The sequence below is a fragment of the Bos grunniens genome, chromosome 5, assembly GCF_055505025.1.
Source record: "Bos grunniens cultivar Pamir isolate PY7600 chromosome 5, Bosgru_T2T1.0, whole genome shotgun sequence".
Lineage (NCBI taxonomy): Eukaryota > Metazoa > Chordata > Mammalia > Artiodactyla > Bovidae > Bos > Bos grunniens.
In genome coordinates, this window is record NC_141169.1 from 105,617,189 (window position 1) to 105,642,293 (window position 25,105).

The 25,105-nt window shown below is 50.2% G+C and overlaps 1 protein-coding gene across 2 annotated transcripts in view; it reads left to right on the top strand.

Annotated features, from left to right (window-relative positions):
• VWF (von Willebrand factor) overlaps positions 1 to 25,105 on the top strand; it is a 125,464-nt gene that overhangs the window by 70,334 nt on the left and 30,025 nt on the right. For both annotated transcript variants that reach the window (XM_086402347.1, XM_086402346.1), the window contains 16 exons: positions 104 to 244; positions 379 to 492; positions 2,071 to 2,227; positions 2,971 to 3,129; positions 3,790 to 3,925; positions 5,876 to 7,254; positions 8,769 to 8,885; positions 8,968 to 9,108; positions 9,395 to 9,538; positions 9,817 to 9,981; positions 11,515 to 11,558; positions 12,202 to 12,379; positions 15,702 to 15,922; positions 17,845 to 18,037; positions 18,224 to 18,565; positions 23,267 to 23,466. In XM_086402347.1, the coding sequence (XP_086258473.1) occupies positions 104 to 244; positions 379 to 492; positions 2,071 to 2,227; positions 2,971 to 3,129; positions 3,790 to 3,925; positions 5,876 to 7,254; positions 8,769 to 8,885; positions 8,968 to 9,108; positions 9,395 to 9,538; positions 9,817 to 9,981; positions 11,515 to 11,558; positions 12,202 to 12,379; positions 15,702 to 15,922; positions 17,845 to 18,037; positions 18,224 to 18,565; positions 23,267 to 23,466 (3,831 nt within the window). The remainder of the gene's footprint in view (positions 1 to 103; positions 245 to 378; positions 493 to 2,070; positions 2,228 to 2,970; positions 3,130 to 3,789; positions 3,926 to 5,875; positions 7,255 to 8,768; positions 8,886 to 8,967; positions 9,109 to 9,394; positions 9,539 to 9,816; positions 9,982 to 11,514; positions 11,559 to 12,201; positions 12,380 to 15,701; positions 15,923 to 17,844; positions 18,038 to 18,223; positions 18,566 to 23,266; positions 23,467 to 25,105) is intronic.

Consider the following 25,105-nt stretch of genomic DNA (forward strand, 5'->3'; position numbering starts at 1 on the left):
CAGGCGAGTCTGCCTCCCGTGCTGCCTGGAACTCTCCTCCTCCTGACTCAGCCAGTTTTCTCCGAGGTTTGCAAAGCTCACGCTCCCCCTACTTGTCCCCCAGGAGCGGGTATGCGGCCTGTGTGGGAATTTCGATGGCGTCCAGAACAATGACCTCACCAGCAGCAGCCTCCAAGTGGAGGAAAACCCCGTGGACTTTGGGAATTCCTGGAAAGTGAGCCCACAGTGCGCTGACACCCAGAAAGTAGGTTGGGTCCCCTCTGCTGTGCGCTGTGGGTTGTGTGGCCTGCAGGGGGCGGGGCTTGGGGAGAGGGACTCTTGTTTGCTTCCGGGTTGACTGTTCTGGGTCCATCTGTGTTCTCCCTCTTGGTTCCCCAGGTGCGGCTGGACTCGGCCCCTGCCATCTGCCATGACAACGTCATGAAGCAGACCATGGTGGATTCCTCCTGCAGGGTCCTCACCAGTGATGTTTTCCGAGAGTGCAACAGGCTGGTGAGGGCAGCAGGGGGCCTGGGAGACAGGCACTTCTAACCGTGGATGCTTCCAGGAGCTTTAGAAATGATCTGTAGTTGCTCACCTCTTGTGGCTTCAGTCTGTGAAAGAAAAGGAATAATCGATGTCTTATCAGGAAAGCAATGCTTGGCAAAGCCTTTTTCTTCTGTGCAATGGTTGGCTCTCTGTGCATCCTGCCTGAGCTGCCCTTCTGGCCTCAGTCTTGGGGCTTGTCCCCCACAGGTTACCTTATCTCTAACCTCAGAATGGTGGGTTCCCTTCTCCTGCCCCTGCTGTGTCTCTGGCCCCAGACATCCCACCTGTGCCCTGGGCTCCCAGGTCTTGTCTTACAGAAACTCTTCTGGTCTTACAGCCAGATTAAAAAAAAATTTTTTTTTGGCTGCTCTGCGTGGCATGTGGGATCTTAGTTCCCTGACCAGAGATTGAACCGGTGCCCCCTGCATTGGGAGTGCAGAATCCCAACTACTGGACTACCAAGGAAATCCCCTTAAAGCCAGATTTTGAGCCTGTATTTTATGGCTTCTTTGGATGTCTTTAACTCACGTGGTGATGAGGAATTTCTCCGCAAAAGGTTCAGTGTAGGTTTCTGTCTCTGTCTGAATGTATATATGCCCACATGTGTATCTGTGGGTACGTGTGTATTTGTATATGTATGTACACATGTAGGGGCAGTCACAGACAGGTGCCCAGGCCTGCTGCTTCGTCATGTCGCCCTCGTGGGAGTGGCTGAACACCTGTGTTTCATCTCTTCCTGTCCAGCCAGTGAATTTTAGTCCCTCAGCACCCAGAAGGATAGGTAGGATCCCCTGGTTTGGTGGAGACCCCGGGCGCCTGAGCAGGAAGTGGGGAAGCAGTGAGAGGGTCAAAGAAACCAAGGCTGTGGGGCACAGTGAGCTGCTTAATGTCCGGTTCATTCCAACCGCAACTCCTCCGAGCAAGGCTGGTATGTGGGGGTCAGGTGTGCGGCAGGTGGAAAGTGGGAGGTGGTTAGGGCTTGAATGTAGACGGCAGGTGGGCTTCCCCTAGGGTAGGTTTGGGGTCGGAGTCCAGGAGCACTGGGCCAGCCGAGGTCCAGCACGTCAGCCTATAGCATCTTAGCGGGACAGTATGGGTGGTCCCGATGGGTTTTTGGTTTTCTTGGTCTCTCTGCTGAGTGGAGGCCAGGAAAGAGTGTGTGTGTGTGTGTGTGTGTGTGTTGTGTTTATGTAAAGCACCCAGACTCCCATGAGGGTGGAAATGGGTTATAGGGATGGATGATGGCTCATCAGGTGCCTGGAACAGATGGGTTGAAAGGAATGTTCTTCTGAAAAATTCTCAGGCACATCTCATCTATGAGAGGCTGGCAAGCCTGCCTTTTCCCCCCTTTTCTGGAATCCAGATGAGAACATAGGATTTCTGCCTTTTTACCCACCCCCTCCTGGAGACTATGGCCTCCCATCTCTCTTTCTGCTCTGGAGCCGCTGTCCCTACTCTGATCAACGGCACATTCCCGCCTGGCCGAGGGCCAGAGTCCCCAAGCGCAGCCCTGGGTCATGGCCACCCGCGCCTCCCTTGCAGGTGAACCCCGAGCCGTACCTGGATGTTTGCATCTATGACAGCTGCTCCTGCGAGTCCATCGGGGACTGTGCCTGCTTCTGTGACACCATTGCTGCCTATGCCCACGAGTGTGCCCAGCACGGCCAGGTGGTGACCTGGAGGACAGCCACACTGTGCCGTGAGTCCCGTGGTCCCTCACGATCCTGGCCATGCCCCCTCCTCTCACACAGCTGGACCGTGAGACCCTGGGGGTGGATGCCTTGGTGGGGGAGAAAGACCCACTTGGGGGTGAAAGCCGAGGTGGAGGGGTCAGGACACAGGTGTGTGTGAGGAGGGTCAGGATTGAATACAGCAACAGGGAGAGCCTCTTCTGGAGAAATTCTGGGAGAAGAAGAGGGAGTGGTGATGAAGAGAAGAAAGAGGTCAGTGTGCCTGTAATTAGACTCGATCACATTTACCATCACAAGTGCTTCCTTGGTGGCTCTGACGGTAAAGACTCCTCCTGCAGTGCAGGATACCGGGATTTAATCCCTGGGTCGGGATGCTCCCCTGGAGAAGGGAATGACAACCCACTCCAGTCTTCCTGCCTGGAGAATCCCATGGACAAAGAAGCCTGGCAGGCTACAGTCCATGGGGTTGCAAAGAGTCCGACACGACAGCCACTAAGCACGCTTCACACCACTGTGATCGAGCAGCTCAGATACTTATGTCACCTCTTCCTCCCTGTGTTGAGCGACTGAACATTTTTATAAGGAAAACAGATTCAGAACCACTGGGTTCCTGGTTGGGGGGCTCTCAAAGCCCAGATGCATCGGACGTGGCCGGGCCGTCATCCCCACGGGCCTCCCGCCATCTGTCCGGGGCTGCATGGGGTTGTCTGGGGCCTTAATAACCATCCTGCCTGTTTGGGGGTCTGCACAGCCCAGAATTGTGAGGAGCGGAACCTGAAGGAGAGTGGGTACCAATGCGAGTGGCGCTACAACAGCTGTGCTCCGGCCTGTCCAGTCACGTGCCAGCACCCGGAGCCCCTGGCCTGCCCCGTGCAGTGCGTGGAGGGCTGCCACGCACACTGCCCACCCGGTGAGGCCCTGGCCCCCTGTGGGGATGGAGTGGAGGGTGGGGCTGGTCCTCAGGAAAGTGCCGCCCCGTCCTGCTTCGTCTCAGCCTCGCCCAAGGGCCCTTCTGTCCTCAGCCCCATCACCCTATGTCCTGTTTCTACGTCCTTCCACCAGAACCAGGCCAGCTGAGATTTTTGCCAAGCTGAGTTCCCGTGTGATGCTTCTGGGGGTCAATTGATGGGTTTATCATCTGGAGCAGCACTTTCTGATAGAACTTTTTGCAATGCCAGGAGAGTTCAACTCAGATGTGGCTCATTGTGTCTAAGGAATTGAATGTTCAGTTTTGTTGATGTTACTTAATCTACATTCAAATGTAACCAGCCACTGGTTGTTAGTAGCTACAGCAGTGGGTAGCACAGGTTGAGAGTTATCAGGTATCTTCTTTGGTGGAGGAACAAAAAGACCCCTGGTGATAAGACCTGCTTTGTCCTGGCATTTGGAGGAGGCAAGGTAGGAGAAGGAACCCCCTCTCCCAATTTTGTAGGTGAAAGGATGCTCCCTAAGTGATTTGGTGGCCCTCGGGGGAGGCACGCAGAGCTGGGACAGGCCCTTTGGTGCCAGGAAAGTCTTCCTTGCAGGCAAGGTGGGCACTTTGGCTCCTAACGAGAGGCTTGTCACGCAGGGAAAATCCTGGACGAGCTTTTGCAGACCTGCGTCAACCCCGAGGACTGCCCTGTGTGCCAGGTGGAGGGCCGGCGCTTAGCCTCCGGGAAGAAAGTGACCCTGAACCCTGGGGACCCTGAGCATTGCCAGATCTGGTAACACAGCACCCCCTACCCTGCCCCTGGTTGTCTGAATGATCAGCCTTACTGTCAAACCTGGGGGCCTGCTCGGAAGCGTCCGTTTGGGGAAGGACGTCTTGTTCTTGTTCGGTTTGCCTCTCTGTCTTTGAGGACAGACTAGATATCTTCCCCAGGAAATACCTCTTAGGAGATTTAGGTTTTTATCTCTTGTTGCTGAAGGAAGAGTCTGGCCTCTTCTTGTCCCTGGAGGTGGCATCTGGTCTGGGGACAGGCATCTATGGATAGCAGATTTCTTGTTTACTGGACATTGGGATGCAGGTTGGGGGAAAGTGAGGTGGAGTCCCTGACCCTGTAGCAGGGCTCATATACCGCGGGCCACCGCCAAGGTGGCCAGGATGAGGCTCTCATAACTGGAGGGAGGCATGGGTCACTCCCCCTACCGATTGTAGGGGCCCCCTACTGCCGCACTGCCTGATTGCCTCTGGCAGCTGGCCCTGGGGAGGTGAGGAGGGGGTTGAGCTCTGAGCTTCTTGAAGCCCTGCTCCTAAGTCGAGAATTTATGTTCCAACGTTGTATGCTCAGCACCACTCCTTATGGGATCCTAAACTCGAGAACTTAAACTCGCTGAGGAAGAAAGGGACCATTGCCACGGCTGCGAGGGCCAGACCCCAACTGCTCTCTGCCCGGGTGGATTTTCTAGCAAACACAGAAAAGTCGGGAGTCTGTCACTCATGCGAGGCCCAGACCCCGACTGCTTTCTGCCCGGGTGGATTTTCTAGCAAACACAGAAAAGTCGAGAATCTGTCACTCCTGCTTTATCAGCCAAGGATGGAGGCCCTAAACCACGTGCAGTATGAGGAAGTAGGAGTCGACTTTCCATTAAGACCTTGCCTGCCCCCGGCTGTGCCGAGGAATAGGGGTTCTGAGCCGCAGGCGCATGGGGAGGGCAGTCACCTGGGCACACGCTGCAGCTGCAAGCCCGTGTGGAGAGCGGTTCTGGAGCAGGCTGGGGACACTGCTGGGAGGCGCTCCACAGGGATACTCCGGGGCTCAGGGCACTGCTGTCTCCCCACTCTATTGCGATGCTGAGAGCAAGTGGCCACAATGGCTGAGAGTGCCTGCAGAACAAGGTTCTAGCCTGAATGGGTCTCCACCGCAGGCAGCTTCTCCTGTGGTCTGGCAGACCCTGCCACTTTCCAGGACCCTGGTGAAAGGGAGAGAAGTGACCAGGGGACTGGAAACTTGGCACGGTGGGGTGATAAGTTGTGTGGGGGCTTGGGGCTGGGTGTGGGGCATAGCCAGATCCTGGCATGTGATGGGCATAAACCATCTGTCCATTGTGGGAAAGAATGAATGAGTTAATGTTGTTCCCCATCTAGCATCTTGGAGACCCGAGAACACCACCCCCAGTACTTTGTTCTGCCAGATAAAGCTGGGATTTCAAATCTTTATTCATCTCTCCAAAATGATTTTACTCCAGTTTTCCTTTCTTCCTTAAAGCCCAACATGTTAAACATGCTATGGAATTATGCAGCTTAGACTCTGTTTAATAAATACTGAAAAACATATATCTTCAGCAGAGCATTTACAAGTCCTGGTCAGCATCAACATTACACAGCAGTGTTTGTATTTGGAGATATTTGGGAGAAGGCTTGAATTATAATTAAATATTTATGTTGCTAGAGGCATAGGTTGAAAATCAGTCAAATTTGAATGGCTGTGTGGACTGCCGAGAAAGAAGAAAGATTCATTTTTAGGTCCTAGGTTGGGTAGGAGCTTTGGTTTTTAAGGGACTCACAACCCAAGGGAAGTGTGTATGTGTATATGTGTGTGCATGTGTGTATGTATGTATGTATGTGTATATGTGTATGTGTATATTTATGCGTGTATATGTGTGCATGTGTATATATATGTGTGTATGTGTGTGCTTTTTTCTGAACCATTTTGGTCTCTCCCCTCCTGCAGTCACTGTGATGGTGTCAGCCTTACTTGTGAAGCCTGCAGGGAGCCAGGAGGCCCGCCCCCCACCGAAGGCCCGGTCACCCCCACAACCCCATACGTGGAGGACATCCCGGAGCCGCCCCTGCACGACTTCTTCTGCAGCAAACTCCTGGACCTGGTCTTCCTGCTGGATGGCTCCTCCAAGCTGTCCGAGGCTGACTTCGAGACGCTGAAGGCATTCGTGGTGGGCATGATGGAGCGTCTGCACATTTCCCAGAAACGCATCCGTGTGGCCGTGGTGGAGTACCATGATGGCTCCCATGCCTACCTCGCGCTGCAAGACCGGAAACGGCCATCTGAGCTGCGGCGCATTGCCGGGCAGGTGAAGTATGCGGGCAGTGAGATGGCTTCCACCAGCGAGGTCTTGAAGTACACGCTCTTCCAGATCTTCGGCAGGATTGACCGGCCTGAGGCCTCTCGCGTGGCCCTGCTGCTTACGGCCAGCCAGGAACCCCCCAGGCTGGCCCGGAACTTGGTCCGCTACGTCCAGGGCCTGAAGAAGAAGAAGGTCTCCGTGGTCCCCGTGGGCATCGGGCCCCACGCCAGCCTCAAGCAGATCCGCCTCATTGAGAAGCAGGCATCTGAGAACAAAGCCTTTGTGCTAAGTGGCGTGCACGAGCTGGAGCAGCGGATGGACGATATTGTCGGCTACCTCTGCGACCTCGCCCTCGAGGTGCCTGCCCCGACCCTGACGCAACATCCCCTCGCCGCACAGGTCACTGTGGCGCCGCAGCTCCTGGGTCCTTCGCTGCCGGGACCCAAGAGGAGCTCTGTGGTCCTGGATGTGGCATTCCTCCTGGAAGGCTCGGACGAGGTGGGCGAGGCCAACTTCAACAGGAGCGCAGAGTTTGTGGAGGAGGTGATCCGACGCATGGACGTGGGCCAGGACGGCATCCACGTCACAGTGCTGCAGTACTCATATGTGGTGACTGTGGAGCACTCCTTCAGGGAGCCACAGTCCAAGGACGTGGTCCTGCAGCGACTCCGTGAAGTCCGCTACCGAGGTGGCAACCAGACAAACACGGGGCTGGCCCTGCAGTACCTGTCGGAGCACAGCTTCTCCGCCAGCCAGGGGGACCGGGAGCAGGCGCCCAACCTGGTCTACATGGTGACAGGAAGCCCGGCCTCGGACAAGATCCAGCGGATGCCTGGAGACATCCAGCTGGTGCCCATCGGCGTGGGCCCCCGCGTGGATGTGCAGGAGCTGGAGAGGGTCAGCTGGCCCCAGACCCCCATCTTCATCCAGGACTTCGAGAGGCTCCCCCGAGAAGCTCCAGATCTGGTGCTGCAGCGGTGCTGCTCTGAAGACGGCCCGCACCTCCCCACCCTCGCCCCTGCCCCAGGTGTGTGGGGGCTTGGCGTTGGAGCGAGAACGTGGGGGGCTAGGGGCTGCCTTGGTGGAGATGCCGTTCTCAGGCTCCAATCTGTCTCTCTGCTCTGTGTTTTCTGTCATGTCCTGCCTTCAGGGAGAGGCGTCTGTGGTCTTTTGAGGGGGAAGGATCTTTTCTTATGGGCTTCTGCGGTGGCTCAAATGGTAAAGATTCTGCAGACCCAGATTCCATCACTGGGTTGGGGAGATCCCCTAGAGGAGGGGCATGGCCACCCACTCCAGTATTCTTGCCTGGAGAATCCCTTGAGCAGAGATGCCTGGCAGGCTACAGTCATAGGGTTGCAAAGAGTCAGACAGAACTGAGCGACCCAGCATGCATGCATCTGTAAGATGTGGATAATAATAGTGCTTACTTGTAAAATGCTTAGAACGGTACCTAGCACATAGCAAGCACTCAAAAATGGTTTATCTCCCCTGCTATTATTACTACTTTCTTAACTGATACTAACGACCGATCAGTTTCTAGTTCTTCTTTATTTACTTACTTATTTCTGGCTGTGCTGGTCTTTGTTGCTGCACTCAGGCTTTTCTCTAGTTGTGGTGAGCAGGGGCTACTCTGTGTTGTAGTGCAAGGGCTTCTCATTGTGGCGGGTTCTCTTGTTGCGGATCATGGGCTCTAGGGCGCTTGGGCTTCAGTAGTTGTGGTTCCCCAGCTCTAGACTGCAGGCTGAACAGCTGCGATGCACGGGCTTAGTTGCTCCATGCATGTGGGATCTTCCCGGACGAGAGATGGAACCCGTGTCTCCTGCTTTGGCGGGTGGACTCTTTACCACGGAGTCCCTGGGGAAGCCCAATCCCTAGTTCTAGAGTATCTTTATTTGGAGTGTTTGGAACCATTCCAGAATCACTAGCCTTCTTTCATTGTCTATGCTTTTGTTTCTTGGTTTTTATCTGGGCTACCGATTTATCTAAACTCTTGTGATCTCTCAGTAATGGCTTCATCCAATCTCAGAATGGCATTTGGGGCAGAGTTTGTTTCCTCACGGTGATCATGACCCTGGTCCCAACCATCAACATGAGCTTTAGGCCTTTGCAATAGAATCACCTTCTAGCTCCTCATGTGCCGCCTGAAACCCACGGACACACAAGTCCACCTTCCAGGGGTGCTTTGCTCTGCTTCCTTTGCCATCCGCATGTTTTCTGCTCCAGTCTATTGTTGGATTCTAGAAGAGCTGCAGCCCCCGAAATGGAGGGACAGGATGCCTCTGCCTCTTGCTGCTGCCTGTGGTGTTTAAACTGCCTTTGGGCGTGTTGGCATCCCCCTAACATCTCCACACCTGGGGTCTCGCAGCCCCCTTGCCTGCCGCCCGGCACCAGCTGCCACACCCATGCAGGACTGGAGGACATGCCTCCCTTATGTGGCTCCTCCCAGTCCAGCGCCCTGCACACACTGTGCAGTGAGTGTCTGCTTCAGGAGCCTGGGGCCTGTCCCCCGCTGCCCTTGGCCACTCCCTCCTGTCTCTGCAGACTGCAGCCAGCCCCTGGATGTAGTTCTCCTCCTGGATGGCTCCTCCACCTCTCCAGCCTCTTATTTTGACGAAATGAAGAGTTTCGCCAAGGCGTTCATCTCAAAAGCCAACCTAGGTGAGTGAGGCGCCCGAAGCAGGGTGTTTTGGGGGCTTCCCGCTGATCCAGAGCGTGACTCCTGCGCCCCGTCTCCCGCCAGGCCCTCAGCTCACCCAGGTGTCGGTCCTGCAGTACGGAAGCAACACCAACGTTGACGTGCCCTGGAACATACACGTGGACAAAGCCCACCTGCTGAGCCTTGTGGACCCCATGCAGCGCGAGGGAGGCCCCAGCCAAGTCGGTAACGTGGGTGCGGGATGGGGGTAGGGGCTGCGTGCAGTCCCCGCTCCTGGCACAAGTGACCGAGTGACCCCGGCTGGCCGTCGCTCCTTGGCCTTAGTTTCCCTTCCTGTAAACTAAGGGCCGAGACATTCTTCCTCCCCTCACCTGTATGTGAGCCTCTCCGAGTCTCCGAGTCATTCCGTCTCAGGGATCCGAGGCTCCATCGGGAGATGGCGTGCTCAGCTGGCCTCAGGACCCCCATTCCTGAGTCAGGACTGATTGTGCGGTCCACTGTCTGTTCCCAGGGCAGGCGCTGTCCTTCGCGGCACGCTACATCACGTCCCAAGTCCACGGTGCCAGGCCCAGTGCCTCCAAGGTGGTGGTGATCCTGGTCACAGGCTCCTCCATGGACTCAGTGGAGGCGGCCGCCGCTGCTGCCAGATCCAACCGTGAGTGTCCAGGGTTCAGTCCTGTGGGCCAGGGGCGGTGGGTGGGCGTGGAGTGCTGGCTGAGTGGAATGATGTAGCATCTTAGTATCTCCCTGGAGAACAGCTCATCTTTTTTTTTTTTTTTTGTAGTTTTAAAAAAATTTATTTCTAATTGGAGGATAATTGCTTAAAAATATTGAGGCTGTACAAGTGGCTGGGTGAAGCTTCAGGCCAGACCACTCTGAACCCACTCGACCAGAGGTGGGCACAGACCCTTTCTCGTTCCTCTGTAACCGCAGGAGTGGCCGTGTTCCCCATCGGGATTGGGGACCAGTATGATGCAGCCCAGCTGAGGGTCTTGGCAGGTCCGGGGGCCAGCTCCAACGTGGCAGAGCTCCAGCGGATCGAAGACCTCCCCAGCATGGTTGCCCTTGGCAACTCTTTCTTCCAGAGGCTATGCTCTGGTGAGTCTTGTGATGTCTCTCTTATCCCCTCAAAATAGAAGCAAAAGCAGTGAAACCCATCTCGACACTAGAAGGTTCCCATACGTGAGATTTGGCCTTGAATTAAGACTGCTTTATAGGCCATGATCTATAAATTTCTGCTTGTGGGAGATTGTAAGACAAACCTCCAAGGGGCTGCCAGAAAGTTCTCTGTGTATATACTTCCTTCCCTCCTTACTGTCCTTGCTCACTATAGATGGGGCTTCTGGACAAAGAAACGGAAGGCAGAGGCAGGGAACCCTAACATCCGCAGGTCATGGACCTCTTCTCCAGGCCCTGCACTCATGCTCAGCATGGGTGTAAAAGACTTTAGAAAAGCAACACAGATTTACCATATAGCATGGAGATTTACATTCAAGATCTTGAAATAATCTATGATGGAATGTAATCTAAAAAATATAGCAGTCCCTCTGTGGTATACTTGAAACTGGCACAGTATTGTCTATCAACTATACTTCAATAAAAAAGAAAATAAAAAGATTAAAAAAAGAAATACAGTAACATAGAATTTAACATCAAAGTACCATAGTTTAAATTGATTTAGGGTTAGAAGCTTTTTGTTTTTACCATTGCTGTTCAGTCACCAAGTCGTGTCTGACTCTCTGCGACCCCATGAACTGCAGCACATCAGACTTCCCTGTCCTTCACTATCTCCCGGAGTTTGCTCAAGTTCATGTCCATTGAATCGTGATGCCATCCAATTGTCTCACCCTCTGTCGTCTCCTTTTCCTCCTACTTCAGTCTTTCCCAGCATCAAGGTCTTTTCCAATGAGTCAGCTCTTTGCATCAGGTGGTCAAAGTATTGGAGCTTCAGCTTCAACATCAGTCCTTCCAATGAATATTCAGGTTGATTTCCTTTAGGATTGACTGGGTTGATCTCCTTTTTTTCCACATGCATGATATTTTTTAAACTTGTTTTTTTGTATTTTCCTAATATAATTAGGTGTGAGTCCAAACCTACTAGGAGTTATTGCCCTGTCTTGCTAGATGATAGCTCTCTTGGTAGGAATTTTGAAGATCTCTTTCAAGGTTTCAGGATCTTGTCTCATTTCCCTCTTCTTACTAGGCACTGATATATTAATATCAATACATAGAAAAGAGGACAAGAAGATATCGATTGTAGTTGTTGCCATGTTATTACTGTTGTATCACTATAATGACTAACAACCACAAAGCTTATGGAATTCTCTGGTGATCCAGTGGTTAGGACTGTACGCTCGCACTGCTGGGAGCATGGACTCGCTCCCCTGGTCAGGGAACTAAGATCCTGCAAGCCATAAGGCAAAGCCAAAAAAATAAAGCACCCCACAATGTTTGCCTGAAGAACCACAGGATGACTGCCTTCTAATCTTCCATACCCGAACCCTCACTGCTCATTTCACTCACGTTCTTTTCAGTCAATCCAGCTTCAAGGACCAGCCAGGTAGCTGAGCAAATGGCTCACAATTTCTGGGTGGTGGGTGGGGACAGAGGTCTGACTTGTGTCTGTTTCAGGGTTCGTCAGTGTTTGCGTGGATGAGGACGGGAATGAGAGGAGGGTAAGTTCCTTTCTGTTGGCTTTGAAGGAAAGATCAGGAATGTATATTTGGAGTCCTCAACCCCCTGGTTAACGTTTCCTCCTTTGGTCTGGGTCCAATAGCTTTTTTTTTTTTTTTTAATTGGAGGCTTCTTTGGGGGCTCAGTGGTAAAAAATCTGTCTGCCAAGGCAGGAGACACAGGTTCGATCCTGATCTGGGCAGATCCCATATGCCGCGCAGCAACCAAGGCTGTGGGCCATAAACTATTGAGCCTGTGCTCTAGAGCCCGGGAGCCGCAGCTACTGAAGCCCGCATACCCCAGAGCCTGTGCTCCACCACGGGAGACGTCACCGCAATGAGACCCACGCACGGCAACTAGACAGTGGCCCCCGCTCGCCACGACTAGAGAAAGCTCACGCAGCAGCAAGACCTAGCATGGAATAAATAATAATAAAAGCCTAAATAAGTAAATAAAAAATTGAAAAATTTTGGCTGGGGATGGGAGTGGATCCACCCGTAAATCTTACGTTCTGTCTCCTATCTCCTTGCCAATCAGGCCCAAGTTGTAGTTTCTGTGTCTCTTGAGGGCGGGAGGGTTAGTTGCCTAGTGGATGTTGAAGTGCCTCACTCCAGTCCCTGCCCGAATGTGGTTCTGTCTCTGCAGCCTGGGGACGTCTGGACCTTGCTGGATCAGTGCCACACGGTGACTTGCCTGCCAGATGGCCAGACCTTGCTGAAGAGTCACCGGGTCAACTGCGATCAGGGGCCACAGCCATCATGCCCCGACGGCCAGACCCCGCTCAGGATGGAGGAAGCCTGTGGCTGCCGCTGGGCCTGTCCCTGTGAGTCCTTTGCTTCCTCAGCCTGGGCAGTGTTCAGGGTCTGGTGCCTTTTGCTTGTCTGTGCCAAGAGGTAGACCAGAAGGCCATCTCCTGCCCCTACCACCCATGTTCCCTCACTCTCCTGTCCTTGGGACATGTTTCCATCCCATTCCAGGGCTCCCCATCTCCTTCCGGTGCCTTTTGGAGGGCACATCCCCAGATAATGCATAACCAGAGGGAGGAATTGATTTTCTGAGGTCAGTACTCAGCCTCTTGCTCAGTCGCTCAGTCGTGTCTGACTCTTTGTGATCCCGTGGACCGTAGCCCTCCAGGCTCCTCTGTCCATGGGATTCTCCAGGCAAGAATACTGGTTAGATGCCTGCTCCTGGGTAATAAATAAGACTTTGAACTTGAGTTAGAGCTGAAAAGCCTCCCTGATCCCAGCATGGACCGCCTGCCTTTGGGGATGGTGGGGCTGGAAGTGGATTCTCAAGTTCTTACACGATTGATGCTTCCATGGGAGGGCCCTGTGTTCTGGCCTGACAGGTGTTTAAGGCAGCTGCTCTTTCTTGCCAGCTCTCCCGAGTTTTCCTTTGATATCAGTTGTGTATTCTATATTCTTTGCCTGCCCACTGCTTCATCCTGCCATCCTTCTGGTTTGCTTTGTTTTGTTATTTTCATTTACTTGTTTTTGCATTCAACCCCTCACACAGGCTCTCTCTTTGTCTCTCTTTAGGTGTCCTCCTTACCATATAGAAGTTTGAGCACTTTTAAAGCAACCCTGGGCCTTCATTCCTTTGTAGACCGTATACAAAATACACACAAAGTAGTTTCAGATTTGCTACCAAGGAAGTTCCCTAGCGGTTCAGTGGTTAAGATGCCATGCTTCTAATGCAGGGGATGTGGGTTTGATCCCTGGTTGGGGATCAAAATCCCACATGCCACGCAGCCAAAAAAAACCCCCACAAAAACAGAACTGCTAACCAATATCTTTATGAAAACCAAATATACTAACTAGAGTATACATTCGTGCAGGGCTTTCCGGGTAGCTCAGCTGGTAAAGGATCTGCCTGCAATGCAGGAGACCCCAGTTCGATTCCTGGGTTGGAAAGATCCCCTGGAGAAGGGATAGGCTACACCCTCCAGTATGCTTGGGCTTCCTTGGTGGCTCAGCTGGTAAAGAATCCGCCTGCAATGTAGGAGACCTTGGTTCGATCCCTGGGTTGGGAAAATCCCCTGGAGAAGGGAGAGGATACCCAATCCAGTATTCAGGCCTGGAGAATTCCATAGTCCATGAGGTCGCAAAGAGTCAGACATGACTGAGCGACTTTCACTTTGGGTACAGAGTAAATTTTTCACCAAAGTTATTTAGGTTAGTTTCCCCCTTCCCTGCTGTGTACTCACATTATTCATTACCATTCATTTGATTTTGTACCTGTTTGTGTTCCGTCTTGAATTTTCCTCTCCGCCATCCTAGCTGATTCCATCTGTTTGCCTTCTGTGTGTGAGGCATTCACGGGGTTCTCAGTGTCAGAAGTCTATAGAAAGATATGCCCAGAAGTTGCCCTGTTGGTTCAAAGAGAGCAGAGCAGATAGGAGAGGATCACAGAAGTTAAGTCATTTAGGTGGCAAAGCCACTCCCACTAACCTGCCAGCTTAACACCATTTCACTGAACCAGCTTGTTCCAGGTGGGCAAAGCCACTCCCACTAACCTGCCAGCTTAATGCCATTTCTTTATCTTGGGACTTACTACGTTCTTGTGGCAGCTGGGGCTGGACTGCTTAAGACTTGGCCACAGGGACTGCCCTGGTGGTCCAGTGGCTTAGGCTCCATATTCCCAATGCAGGGCCCTGGGTTCGATTCCTGATTGGAGAACTAGATCCCACATGCTGCAACTGAAAGATTCTACATGTGGCAACTAAGACCAGATAGATATTTTCTTTAAAAAAAAAAAGACTTCACGGTACCCCCGCTGAGGTGTCTGGGAACACTTACAGCGTGGATGTCAGTGGGGTGGTAGCATTCAGGACTGTTGCTTGGACGTGACTGGCTGCCCAGAACGTGGGGAACTTTGAGTAGAAGAGCATCTGGGAGCCGATCAGCCCTGACCAATGGTGTATCATTTGCCAGGGTCTGTGCTGCCTTGGTATATGGGTCATTCTTGCTATGGAGGTCTCCTGGGCCTGGCGGAGAGCAAGGGTGGTGTTAGTGAGTCCTTGCTAACCCCCTGGATCTGCCTCTCAGTTCTTGGTTTCCATTTCTTCACCACCATAGACGTGGTCATGGTTTGTCTGGAAGGCTTGTTTCCAACTTTACTGAAGTCCGAGATTAGTTTTCAGATCATGTATGACTCTGGACCATCAGTTCAGTTAAGTCACTCAGTCATGTCCGACTCTTTGCAACCCATGGACTGTAGCATGCCAGGCTTCCCTGTCCATCACCAACTCCCAGAACTTGCTCAAACTCACATCCATCAAGTTGGTGAGGCCATCCAACCAGCTCGTCATCTGTCGCCCCCTTCTCCTCCTGCCTTAAATCTTTCCCAGGATCAGGGTCTTTTCCAGTGAGTCAGTTCTTCGAATCAGGTGGCCAAAGTGTTGGAGCTTCAGCTTCAGCATCAGTCCTTTCAATGAATATTCAGGACTGATTTCCTTTATTCATGGACTGTGGTCCATTGGGGGGATTTTTATGGAATCATCTGACATAGTGGCAAGATGATTAGTCTTCCCAAGTGGTGTTTTAATAGAAACCCTGAGAGTTTGCTGATGGTGTGGATGGACAAGTGGCAGACGAGATCGTGTCAAGACCCCACCGTTTGTTTTGGCTTCAGGAATATTTCTCTTTCAGGGTCTCTTAAGGGGTCATGTCAACATGGCCATGTGTACCATTAGTCACTTGGTAGCTGAAAAGACACGTGCGCCTTTAGGGGAACTTCCTTTCCAGTGAGGTCATGAGCTCATGGTTTGCTTAGCTTGTTGTGGTTTAAACGTGTCCTAACACCCCTGGAACCTCAGTTTGTTTCCTGGGCCAAGACATGCTTGTGGGGGAGAGCATTAACTTTGCACGTTTACATTTTTTGGAAGTATGGCTCTATAATTTGCCACATTTTAATGGAATCCTCATCCTTCTAAATCTTTCCTAGGAACATATTTAATGGCCAAGTGTTACCTAAGGTGCTCTACCTCTCAGAATCAGTTTCCTATTCTGTAAAAAGGAAGAAATTTTCCTCTGTGGCTTCAAAAAACCCACCCAACTCTCAGCTCTGGATATCTGCATGCGGCTGCTTCTTTGCATGGGTGCGAGTCCGCTCAAGTCATACCCATCCTTTGCTTTCTCGCCCAGGTGTGTGCACAGGCAGCTCCACTCGGCACATCGTGACCTTTGATGGACGGAATTTCAAGCTGACCGGCAACTGCTCATATGTTCTGTTTCACAACAAGGAGCAGGACTTGGAGGTGATTCTCCATAATGGATTCTGCAGCGCTGGGGCGAGGCAGGCCTGCATGAAATCTGTGGAGGTGAAGCAGAACGGCCTCTCGGTTGAGCTCCGCAGCAACATGGAGGTAAGAGGTGCTTTCCGTGGTCCCGTGGCAGGGCCCTTGGGGAAGCCAGGTGGACCCGGTGGCAGCTGGTTTTAGCTGGTATTCCTGTGCGGAGACTTGACCTTCTGCCTGATTAGCAAGGTGCTATCTCTGTAGAAGGGGCTTATTGCATCTCCTTTTGGTGTGATTTCTTGTTGTTCAGGGCTCAGATTCGGAAGGAAGGGTCCATTTTTTTCCTTTCTTTTTTTTTTTTTAAAGAAATATTTCTTTTTTTTTTTTAAAGAAATATTTCTTTTTTTTTTTTAATTTTATTTTTTAACTTTACAATATTGTATTGGTTTTGCCATATATCAAAATGAATCCGCCACAGGCATACATGCGTTCCCCACCCCGAACCCTGCTCCCTCCTCCCTCCCCATACCATCCCTCTGGGTCGTCCCATTGCACCAGCCCCAAGCATCCGGTATCGTGCATCGAACCTGGACTGGCGGCTCGTTTCATATATGATATTATACATATTTCAATGTCATTCTCCCAAATCATCCCACCCTCTCCCTCTCCCACAGAGTCCAAAAGACCGTTCTATACATCAGTGTCTCTTTTGCTGTCTCGTATACAGGGTTTATTGTTACCATCTTTCTAAATTCCATATATATGCGTTAGTATACTGTATTGGTGTTTTTCTTTCTGGCTTGCTTCACTCTGTATAATAGGCTCCAGTTTCATCCACCTCATTAGAACTGATTCAAATGTATTCTTTTTAATGGCTGAGTAATACTCCATTGTGTATATGTACCACAGCTTTCTTATCCATTCATCTGCTGATGGAAATATTTCCTTATCTGAGTTCGGCAAACTCTTAGTTGTGGCGTGTGGAATCTTTAGTTGTGGCATGTGGGATTTTAGTTCCCTGACTGGGGATGAAACCTAGGCCCCTGCATTGGGAGCATGGAGTCTTAGCCACTGGACCCCCAGGGAAGTCCCAGAAAGGGTCTGATGTCAGTAGCATTACATCGTCAACGGGGTGCCAGTTTTTTGCACTAGTAGAAGATTGGGGTTGACACCAGGCTGTTTGTCCAGCAGGCATTTTGCGCCCTGTTCCTAGGCTAGGGCCTGCCAACCTTCTGAAGGAAAATATTTAGGGCCTAGATGAAAGCCTTTGAAAATATTTAGGGCCTAAGAAAAATGTGTGGCTCCAAAACTCAAAAGGGAAACTGCAAAACTCATCAAAATAAATGTTTGATTACCTGTTTACAAGAGGTTGTATCCTTCAGTTCTTTTGGAAATCATAAATATTTCATTACGTGAAAGCAACTTAAGGGTTAGACCTTCTCTTGCAAGACTTCTTGAACACGCACAGTGATTGCTGAAAAAAATAATCACAGCTCGTCATATATTAAATGAGTAGCTCATAGCCAAATGTTTAAAATTCAAAAGGATAAAAAGCTTTCCAAATTTTTTACAGCAAAAATTATAGTCATCATGGGAGGTGAGTGTATTTTAACAGGTTTGGTGTGATATGTTGTGGAGCCTCTGTAGATCTGGTGACCAAAATAAAATAAAGATTAAAGTGTTCCTATTAGATGCTCCTGGAGATAGGGTATCAATGAGTTGGCAAATGGCAACTTCCCCAGCCTGTCTTGAGGAGTCAGTCTTCCCTGTCGAGTGCAGATGGACTCAAGGTTTCCTTTAACCCCTGAGCTTTTGGGTTCCAGATGCCTGGCTGGCTGTTCAGCTTTGTAAGAGTCCACTCTCCTGCCAAGCTCTGTAGAGCCCCTTTATCTTAGAAGAGCTGCCGGCCAGTGCCCAAGTTTGTGAATAACAGTGGAGTTGAGTGGGATGAATGTGTAGGGACTGTCATGAACTGTGGAAAGAGACTACAAGTGAAATCCTAGGATCCTTCGTTGCCATGACTACTGATGGGGCTTTTCTCCTTTGGGCAGGTGATGGTGAATGGGAGACTGGTCTCTGTCCCTTACCTGGGTGGGGACATGGAGGTCAGAGTCTATGGTACCATCATGTTCGAGGTCAGATTCAACCTTCTGGGCCACATCCTCTCCTTCACCCCACAAAACAACGAGTTCCAGCTGCAGCTGAGGCCCAAGATCTTTGCCTCAAAGACGTATGGTCTCTGTGGTAAGACTGTTGTCTGCTTCTTCCCTGAGATGTACGCCCTCCTTGGTCTAATCTCAGGGCCCCTGGCTACTGCCATTTCTGGGTCCGGTAGTGGGCTCAGATGCTGGCAGGGGTGGAGAATGACCAAGCCTCCAGCATCGGGAGCTGGCTTTGGGCTCTCAACCATGTCTCTCCTGGTTTCTCTAGGGTTCTGTGATGAGAACGGGGCCAATGACTTCATGCTGAGGGATGGCACGGTCACTGAGGACTGGAAGACACTGGTCCGGGAGTGGACGGTGCAGCAGCCGGGGCAGACATGCCCGCTGGGCCCCGAGGAGCCATGCCCCATCTCCCAGGGCTCCCGCTGCCAGGTCCTCCTCTCTGAGCTATTTGCTGAGTGCCACAAGGTCCTTGCTCCAGCCACATTTCATGCCATGTGCCAGCAGGACAGTTGCCAGCAGGAGCAAGTGTGTGAAGCCATTGCCTCTTATGCCCACCTCTGCCGGACCAAGGGGGTGTGTGTCGACTGGAGGACTCCTGATTTCTGTGGTGAGTCTTCATTGCTGCTAAGTTGCTTCAGTCATGTCCGACTCTGGGCGACCCCATAGACGGCCTCCTACCAGGCTCCTCTGTCCCTGGAATTCTCCAGGCAAGAACACTGGAGTGGGTTGCCATTTGCTTCTCCAATGCATGAAAGTGAAAAGTGAAAGTGAAGTCGCTCAGTCGTGTCCGACTCTTAGTGACCCCATGGACTGCAGTCTACCAGGCTCCTCCATCCATGGGATTTTCCAGGCAAGAGTACCGGAGTAGGGTGCCATTGCCTTCTCCGGGTGAGTCTCCACAGGCTCCCCCAAATGCTGTGAAGAATGACGAATGAGAAGCCTGCTCAACCTCCCTGAAACCTCATATTTTTAAAATCTGGGCCATGGAGATCAAAATCTCCGCCTTTCCTGTTCCCTAGGATTCCATTCAGGGTCAAGTAAGATGGTAGACATACAGGTAATTTGAACACAGGATTTCTATGTAACGAGTTTCTAGGTAAATGAAAGCATGGTCCTTTCTATCAGTATTTCTGCAGTTCCTGCACATGTGACTTTATCAGACACATTGGATGGTATCACCAACTCAATGGACATGAGTTTCAGCAAACTCCGGGAGAGAGTGAAGGACAGGGAAGCCTGGCATGTTGCAGTCCATGGGATCACAAAGAGTCGGACACAACTTAGCGACTGAACAACAATAAGACACATCAAGGCCCCAGCAAAGTACAGAATAAGCAGTCACCTTGAACTTGGACTGGCACCAGGGTGTAGCAAAGGCTCCCAGAGCAAGCCACGCCTGAGCAGGATTTAGAAGTGTGAGTGGAATTGTACCATTCGAATACCAAGAAGCTTCTTCATTAGAGATACCATAGGCTTGCTAGTGTAGACACCTCCCTGCCGAGGACCTGCCCCGGCTGATCCAGGGTATTCGAAGGGGAGACGGAGTCGGCGACTATTTACATATTTATCAAAGATATAAAGAGTAATAGAATGAGGATAGCTCAGTAGGAAAATTCAGTGGAGAAAAGAAGCTGAGTAGCTTGGTTTACACGGGAGACCAATAAAACTTCAAGACAAGAAGTTTGCACCACTTACGTAGGCCGCAGGTGTCCTTCCGTTCTCCCGAAGGAGAGGAGACACTGAGGCCTCCCCGGTCGGATCTTAGAAGCCCAGGCATAATTAGTAAGCATGGTGGGTTCCGCGCTCCAGATGGAGACTCAGCTGGAAGTTAAAGGGAAGAATGACATGGGGAGACCAAGCGTTGGTGAGCAAGGCCTGTAGCTCTATTTTTAACAGGGGTTTATATACTCCAAGTTACACATAGAGGATAATAGGGGATGCAAAGTCAGCAGTCTTTGACCCTTATCAAAAACCAGGGTTTCTTTCCTGCAAATTTATCGTATACAAATGGTTTAGGTAATTTACATCATCTTCTGGCCAGAAGGCCTATTAACATTTTATGACTCTTGACAAGGACTTATCAACAAAGACTTATTTTCTCTAAGAGTAATTATTTTAAGGTTTGGCACCATCTTCTGAAGATAAAATTGCATTCCTATAGGGTGGATGTGTAATGGGTTTACAACAAAGGAAAGAATTTATTACCTTAAGGGTCTAAAGTTACTAACACCAAGGCCACTACTTATTTTTTCTACATACCAACTATTAATTAATACATATTCAAGGATACAATTCAGGGGATGTGAAAACTTGGCAACAAGCATTGGCTCATCAATGAAATCCTTTACTAGTTTATTCTGGTAGTTTTTAACTCTCTGAGAGGTTCTAAGCTATTTGAATATATTAAGCTTCCCGTGCCTCTCGAGGCTGGGAGACTGTAAACAATAGCTGTAGGAGTCCGGGTAAACTTGTCAGGCGAGTTAGAGAGCCATCTGAGGGGTTTGGATTTAAACACTCCTAATTGCCCAGGAACTTTATTAATTGGAGCTGTAGGTTAACTCTTTTGACAGAGAGAGTGAGATGGTGGTAAGGGACAGCCCCCAGTAAAGTCAGAGGTGAGAGCACAAAGCAATAAAGTAGGCAGACTCTGGTTTTTTGGGGGGTAGATGCTCGAGAATATCCGGGGGGACTCCTGAGGCTCGGTCCCGCCTTTGCGTATGCTGAGCCTCCTTCCTCATGACCTTCGTCACGAGTGTAATGCCTCCCCGGCTCCCGGCACCTCCCCACGGTCAGCTTCCTTACCTGGACTTGGCACATGTTTATTATTTTTTTTTTGAGGGAAATGAATGTGTGCAAGCATCTCGGAGTCTCCGAGTTTATGATTATTATGCTGTCTCAGCTTTAACTGGGGCTGGAGGACTTGGGCATCCTAGCCCCAGCTCATCTGGGTGATCAGCTATTTCCTTAGTCTTTCTGGACCTCAGCTTCTGCATCTTGAAATGATAGTTGGACTAGATGACTAGATAACTTGACATGGTTTGGTGTCATTTGTGTGTTGGGGCGGAGGCTGGCGCCAAAGAGCTCCTACACCAAGTCCTCTGTGTCTTAGCACAGAAGGAATTCACCGAGAGGCACAGTGATAGATAAGAAGTGATTTATTAGAACAGGACACATATGAGGTTTTACAAGCAAGTGGGCAAGGGGGTGCCCCACCCCCAAGAACTTACTGGGCTCCAGTTTTATAATCAAAGGAGAAGAGGGGAGGTGGTGGGTGGGGGGAAGACCTTCCCTGTCTTCTTGAGTAGATGTCATGCTTCTATCATCAGCTCCCCCTCCAGGTTGAGCAGGGTTTACTTGTCCCTACCTGGTCAAGCTGGGTCCACAGATTGTTTTTTATGTGTGCAGAGAGCATGTCCTAGGGATCATAAACTTACTGAGCTCACTGGGCAGGATGTGGGGCTCATGCCACCACTGTTTTATTATTTGGGGACATGTCTCATGTTTCTGTCTCATGGTTTTGTTGCTAAGCAAGCCTGCTTGGTTTTGTGGTTAAGCAAACCTGCTTTCTGAGTCACCATTAACTTACAGGGGTCTCTGATATTTTCCCCACTTACAGTCCTCTAGTGGGATTAACTGTTTCATCACCTACTTTGTTCCTTTACACTGTCCCTTTCAAACCCCTTGGTGTGTTGGGGCTCTGGTTTTATGAGTCCCTCTGGCTGTTACTGCCTCCTTTCAACCTGCCTGCCGATCAAGGGAAAAATGTTACTTTCTGAGTTACTGATTGCACCTTCTCTATTTATTAATTGTTGTACCAATGCCCCAACCAAAAGACAAAGACTGGCTGAATGGATACAAAAACAAGACCCCTACATATGTTGTCTACAAGAGACCCACCTCAAAACAGGGGACACATACAGACTGAAAGTGAAGGGCTGGAAAAAGATTTTCCATGCAAATTGGGACCAAAAGAAGCAGGAGTCACAATACTCATATCAGATAAATTAGACTTTAAAACAAAGGCTGTGAAAAGAGACAAAGAAGGTCACCACATAATGATCAAAGGATCAATCCAAGAAGAAGATATAACAATTATAAATATATATCCACCCAACATGGGAGCACCACAGTATGTAAGACAAATCCTAACAACTATGAAAGGAGAAATTAACAATAACACAATAATAGTGGGAGACTTTAATACCCCACTCACACTTATGGATAGATCAACTAAAAAAAAAAAAAAAATTGTTGTACCTCCTGGCAATTTGTTGTGCATTTGGGCTTCCCAGTGGTTCTAGTGGTAAAGAGACTGCCTGCCAATGCAGGAGATGCAAGAGATGCGGGTTGGATCCCTGGGTGGGGAAGATCCCCTGGAGGAGAGCATGGCAACCCACTCCAGGATTCTTACCTGGAGAATCCTATAGACAGAGGAGCCTGGCGGGCTACAGTCCACGGGGTCGCAAAGAATCGGACACAACGGAAACAACTTAGCACGCATGCTTGAGGAAAGGCTTTGTTGGTCTAAATCCTTGGAATCTTCTCTACCACATGCCTTGGCACCGTGAAAATGTGAGGAAGGGGTTGGCTAGGACCAGAGTGGGAGAAGTGGGTCACTTTGTAGCTTCTCTCCCAGGACATCCCTCTGTAGCTGTGGGTTCCTTTTTTTTTTAAGTTGAAGAGAATTTTTAAAGTGTTATATATACCCATATTCAAAAAAGAACAACAGAATTTCCTAAGGATCCCAGGTTCACATCATCAGGTGGGGTTAAATTTGGCTGCAAGCGAGGAAGAAGTAAAATTCTCTGTCATACAGCAGACCAGAGGCGGGCGGCTTCAGCTCTTTCCAGATCTCAAAGTGGGTTCTAGTTCTCTGCTCTGTCCTCGCGTGGGTTCGCTTCTTTTCTTGTGCTGTAAGATGGAGCTTTGGCCATCACACCCAGGTTCCAAGCAGCAGGATGAAGGGAAGGAAGGAGAAGGGCCAGAGGCACAGCTGTCTTTCAAAAAAAGATTCCTAGAAGCTGCCTAAGAGTCTACACTTGCTCTAATAGTTCATTGGTCAGAATGTAGTCATGTGACTACACTTAGTTGCAAGGGATGCTGGGAAATGTAGTCTTTTTTCTGGGTGGTCATGTGCCCAGCTTGAAAGTCTTATTTCTGTGGAAGATGGAGAGAGTGAAAATTGGTGGAAACTGACTAGTTTCCATCCCAGCAAACTTGTTGGATTATCCAGCCGCCTTGAATCAGTGGTATCTGCTTCCCTCTGGTTGCTGTGGCCCCTGAGAATCATCTCCTTCTCTCTCTGCAGCTGTGTCCTGCCCGCCCTCCCTGGTCTACAACCACTGTGAGAGTGGCTGCCCCCGGCAGTGTGAGGGCAACTCGAGCTCCTGCGGGGACCATCCCTTGGAAGGCTGCTTCTGCCCTCCACACCAAGTGATGCTGGAAGGCAGCTGTGTCCCTGAGGAGGCCTGTACCCAGTGCGTCGGTGACGATGGCATCCGGCACCAGGTAGGAGCCCCCCCTCCCCAAGGGGGCTGCTTCTCACTGGCTCAGTGGTGGAAGCATTGACCCGTGATTGGCCCCTTCCAACCTTGGCAGCAGGGCTCGGCTATTCCAGGCATCCCTGAGGGACAGGGAAGCAGCATGGCATAAAGACTTGGAGTCGGACGCACCTTGGTTCAAATTCCAGTCTATTGTGGGTTAGCTGTGTGGTTAAACACCAGAGTGTAACAACCCATTATTACTACTAGTACTATTTTTTAAAAAACATTTTTTGATGTCTTTATTCAATTTGTTGCATTACTGTTTCTGTTTTTTGGTCACAAGACGTGTGGGGGTCTTAGTTTCTTGACAGGAGTCAAACCTGCACTCCTTGCGTTGGAAGGCAAAGTTCTTACCATTGGACCACCAGGGAAGTTCCCATTAGCAGTATTTTTATGATTATATTCACATAAGTAGAATGCAGGGAAAAGAATGGCATGGGAAAAGAATACTTTATATAGTGATGTCTACCATTATTAGGGGGTTCCCTGATGGCTCAGACAGTAAAGAATCTGCCTCCACTGCAGGACACCCAGGTTCAATCCCTGGGTTGGTAAGATCCCCCGGAGAAGGGAATGGCTCTCCACTCCAGTATTCTTGCCTGGAGAATTCCATGGTCAGAGGAGCCTGGTGGGCTACAGTCCATGGGGTCACAAAGAGTTGGACACGACTGAGTGACTTAACACTTTTTCACTTTTCACCATTTTTAAGATATATTAGGTGCCTTGCATTGTACTAAGCACTCTGTATTTATGTTTGAACATTCCAAGATGTGTTTTGCAGGCAGGGTATTGACAGTCATTGTCAGTAAGAGGGGATGAAAATACACTAGCTAAGCAAGTTAGACGGTTTCTTTATTGCTGGATTCTTTAGAGCTTTTGATGTGCTGATGTCCATTGCCAGGTTTTGCTTCTCAGACTTATTAGACCATGGAATTGTACTGGGTTAGCCAAAAAGTTCGTTCCTGTTCTTCCATAAGGTGTTATGAAAAAACCCTAATGAACTTTCTGACTAATCCAATGTGTGTGGTGGAGTGTATGTGTGTGTATGTAGCATCCCCTTGGACTAGGGTATGTGTGTGTGTGTATAGTATCTCCTTGGACTAGAGAGAGAGTGTGTGTGTGTGTGTGTGTGTTTGTGTACAGCATCCCCTTGGACTAGGGTCCCACAGAAGACACTTCGCTATCTTACATCATCTTATAAATACTCACGAAACCTCTTTGAGAAAATGAAAGAACTTGAGTGAACTTGGTCCCCTGCCCACGGATGCAGTTTGTAGGTGATGGGTTGGGAGCTGGAGTCAATATCTGAAGCTCTGCCTGACTCCCTAGAGCTTGCTCTTTCTGATATATGAAGTTACCCTTCGGCTAGGTCTCCTTTAAGCTGAGTTGCTTAGAAGTCATTGAGTCATCAAGTCATCAATTCCTTTAGCCCTTTAGGAGTCATTATTTTGAAAGGTGATTTATTTACCAAACTCTATTTATTTACCAACACCTTGGCCTTGGATTGGGGGCAGGAGGAGAAGGGGACGACAGAGGATGAGATGGCTGGATGGCATCACTGACTCAATGGACAAGAGTTTGGGTGAACTCCGGGAGTTGGTGAT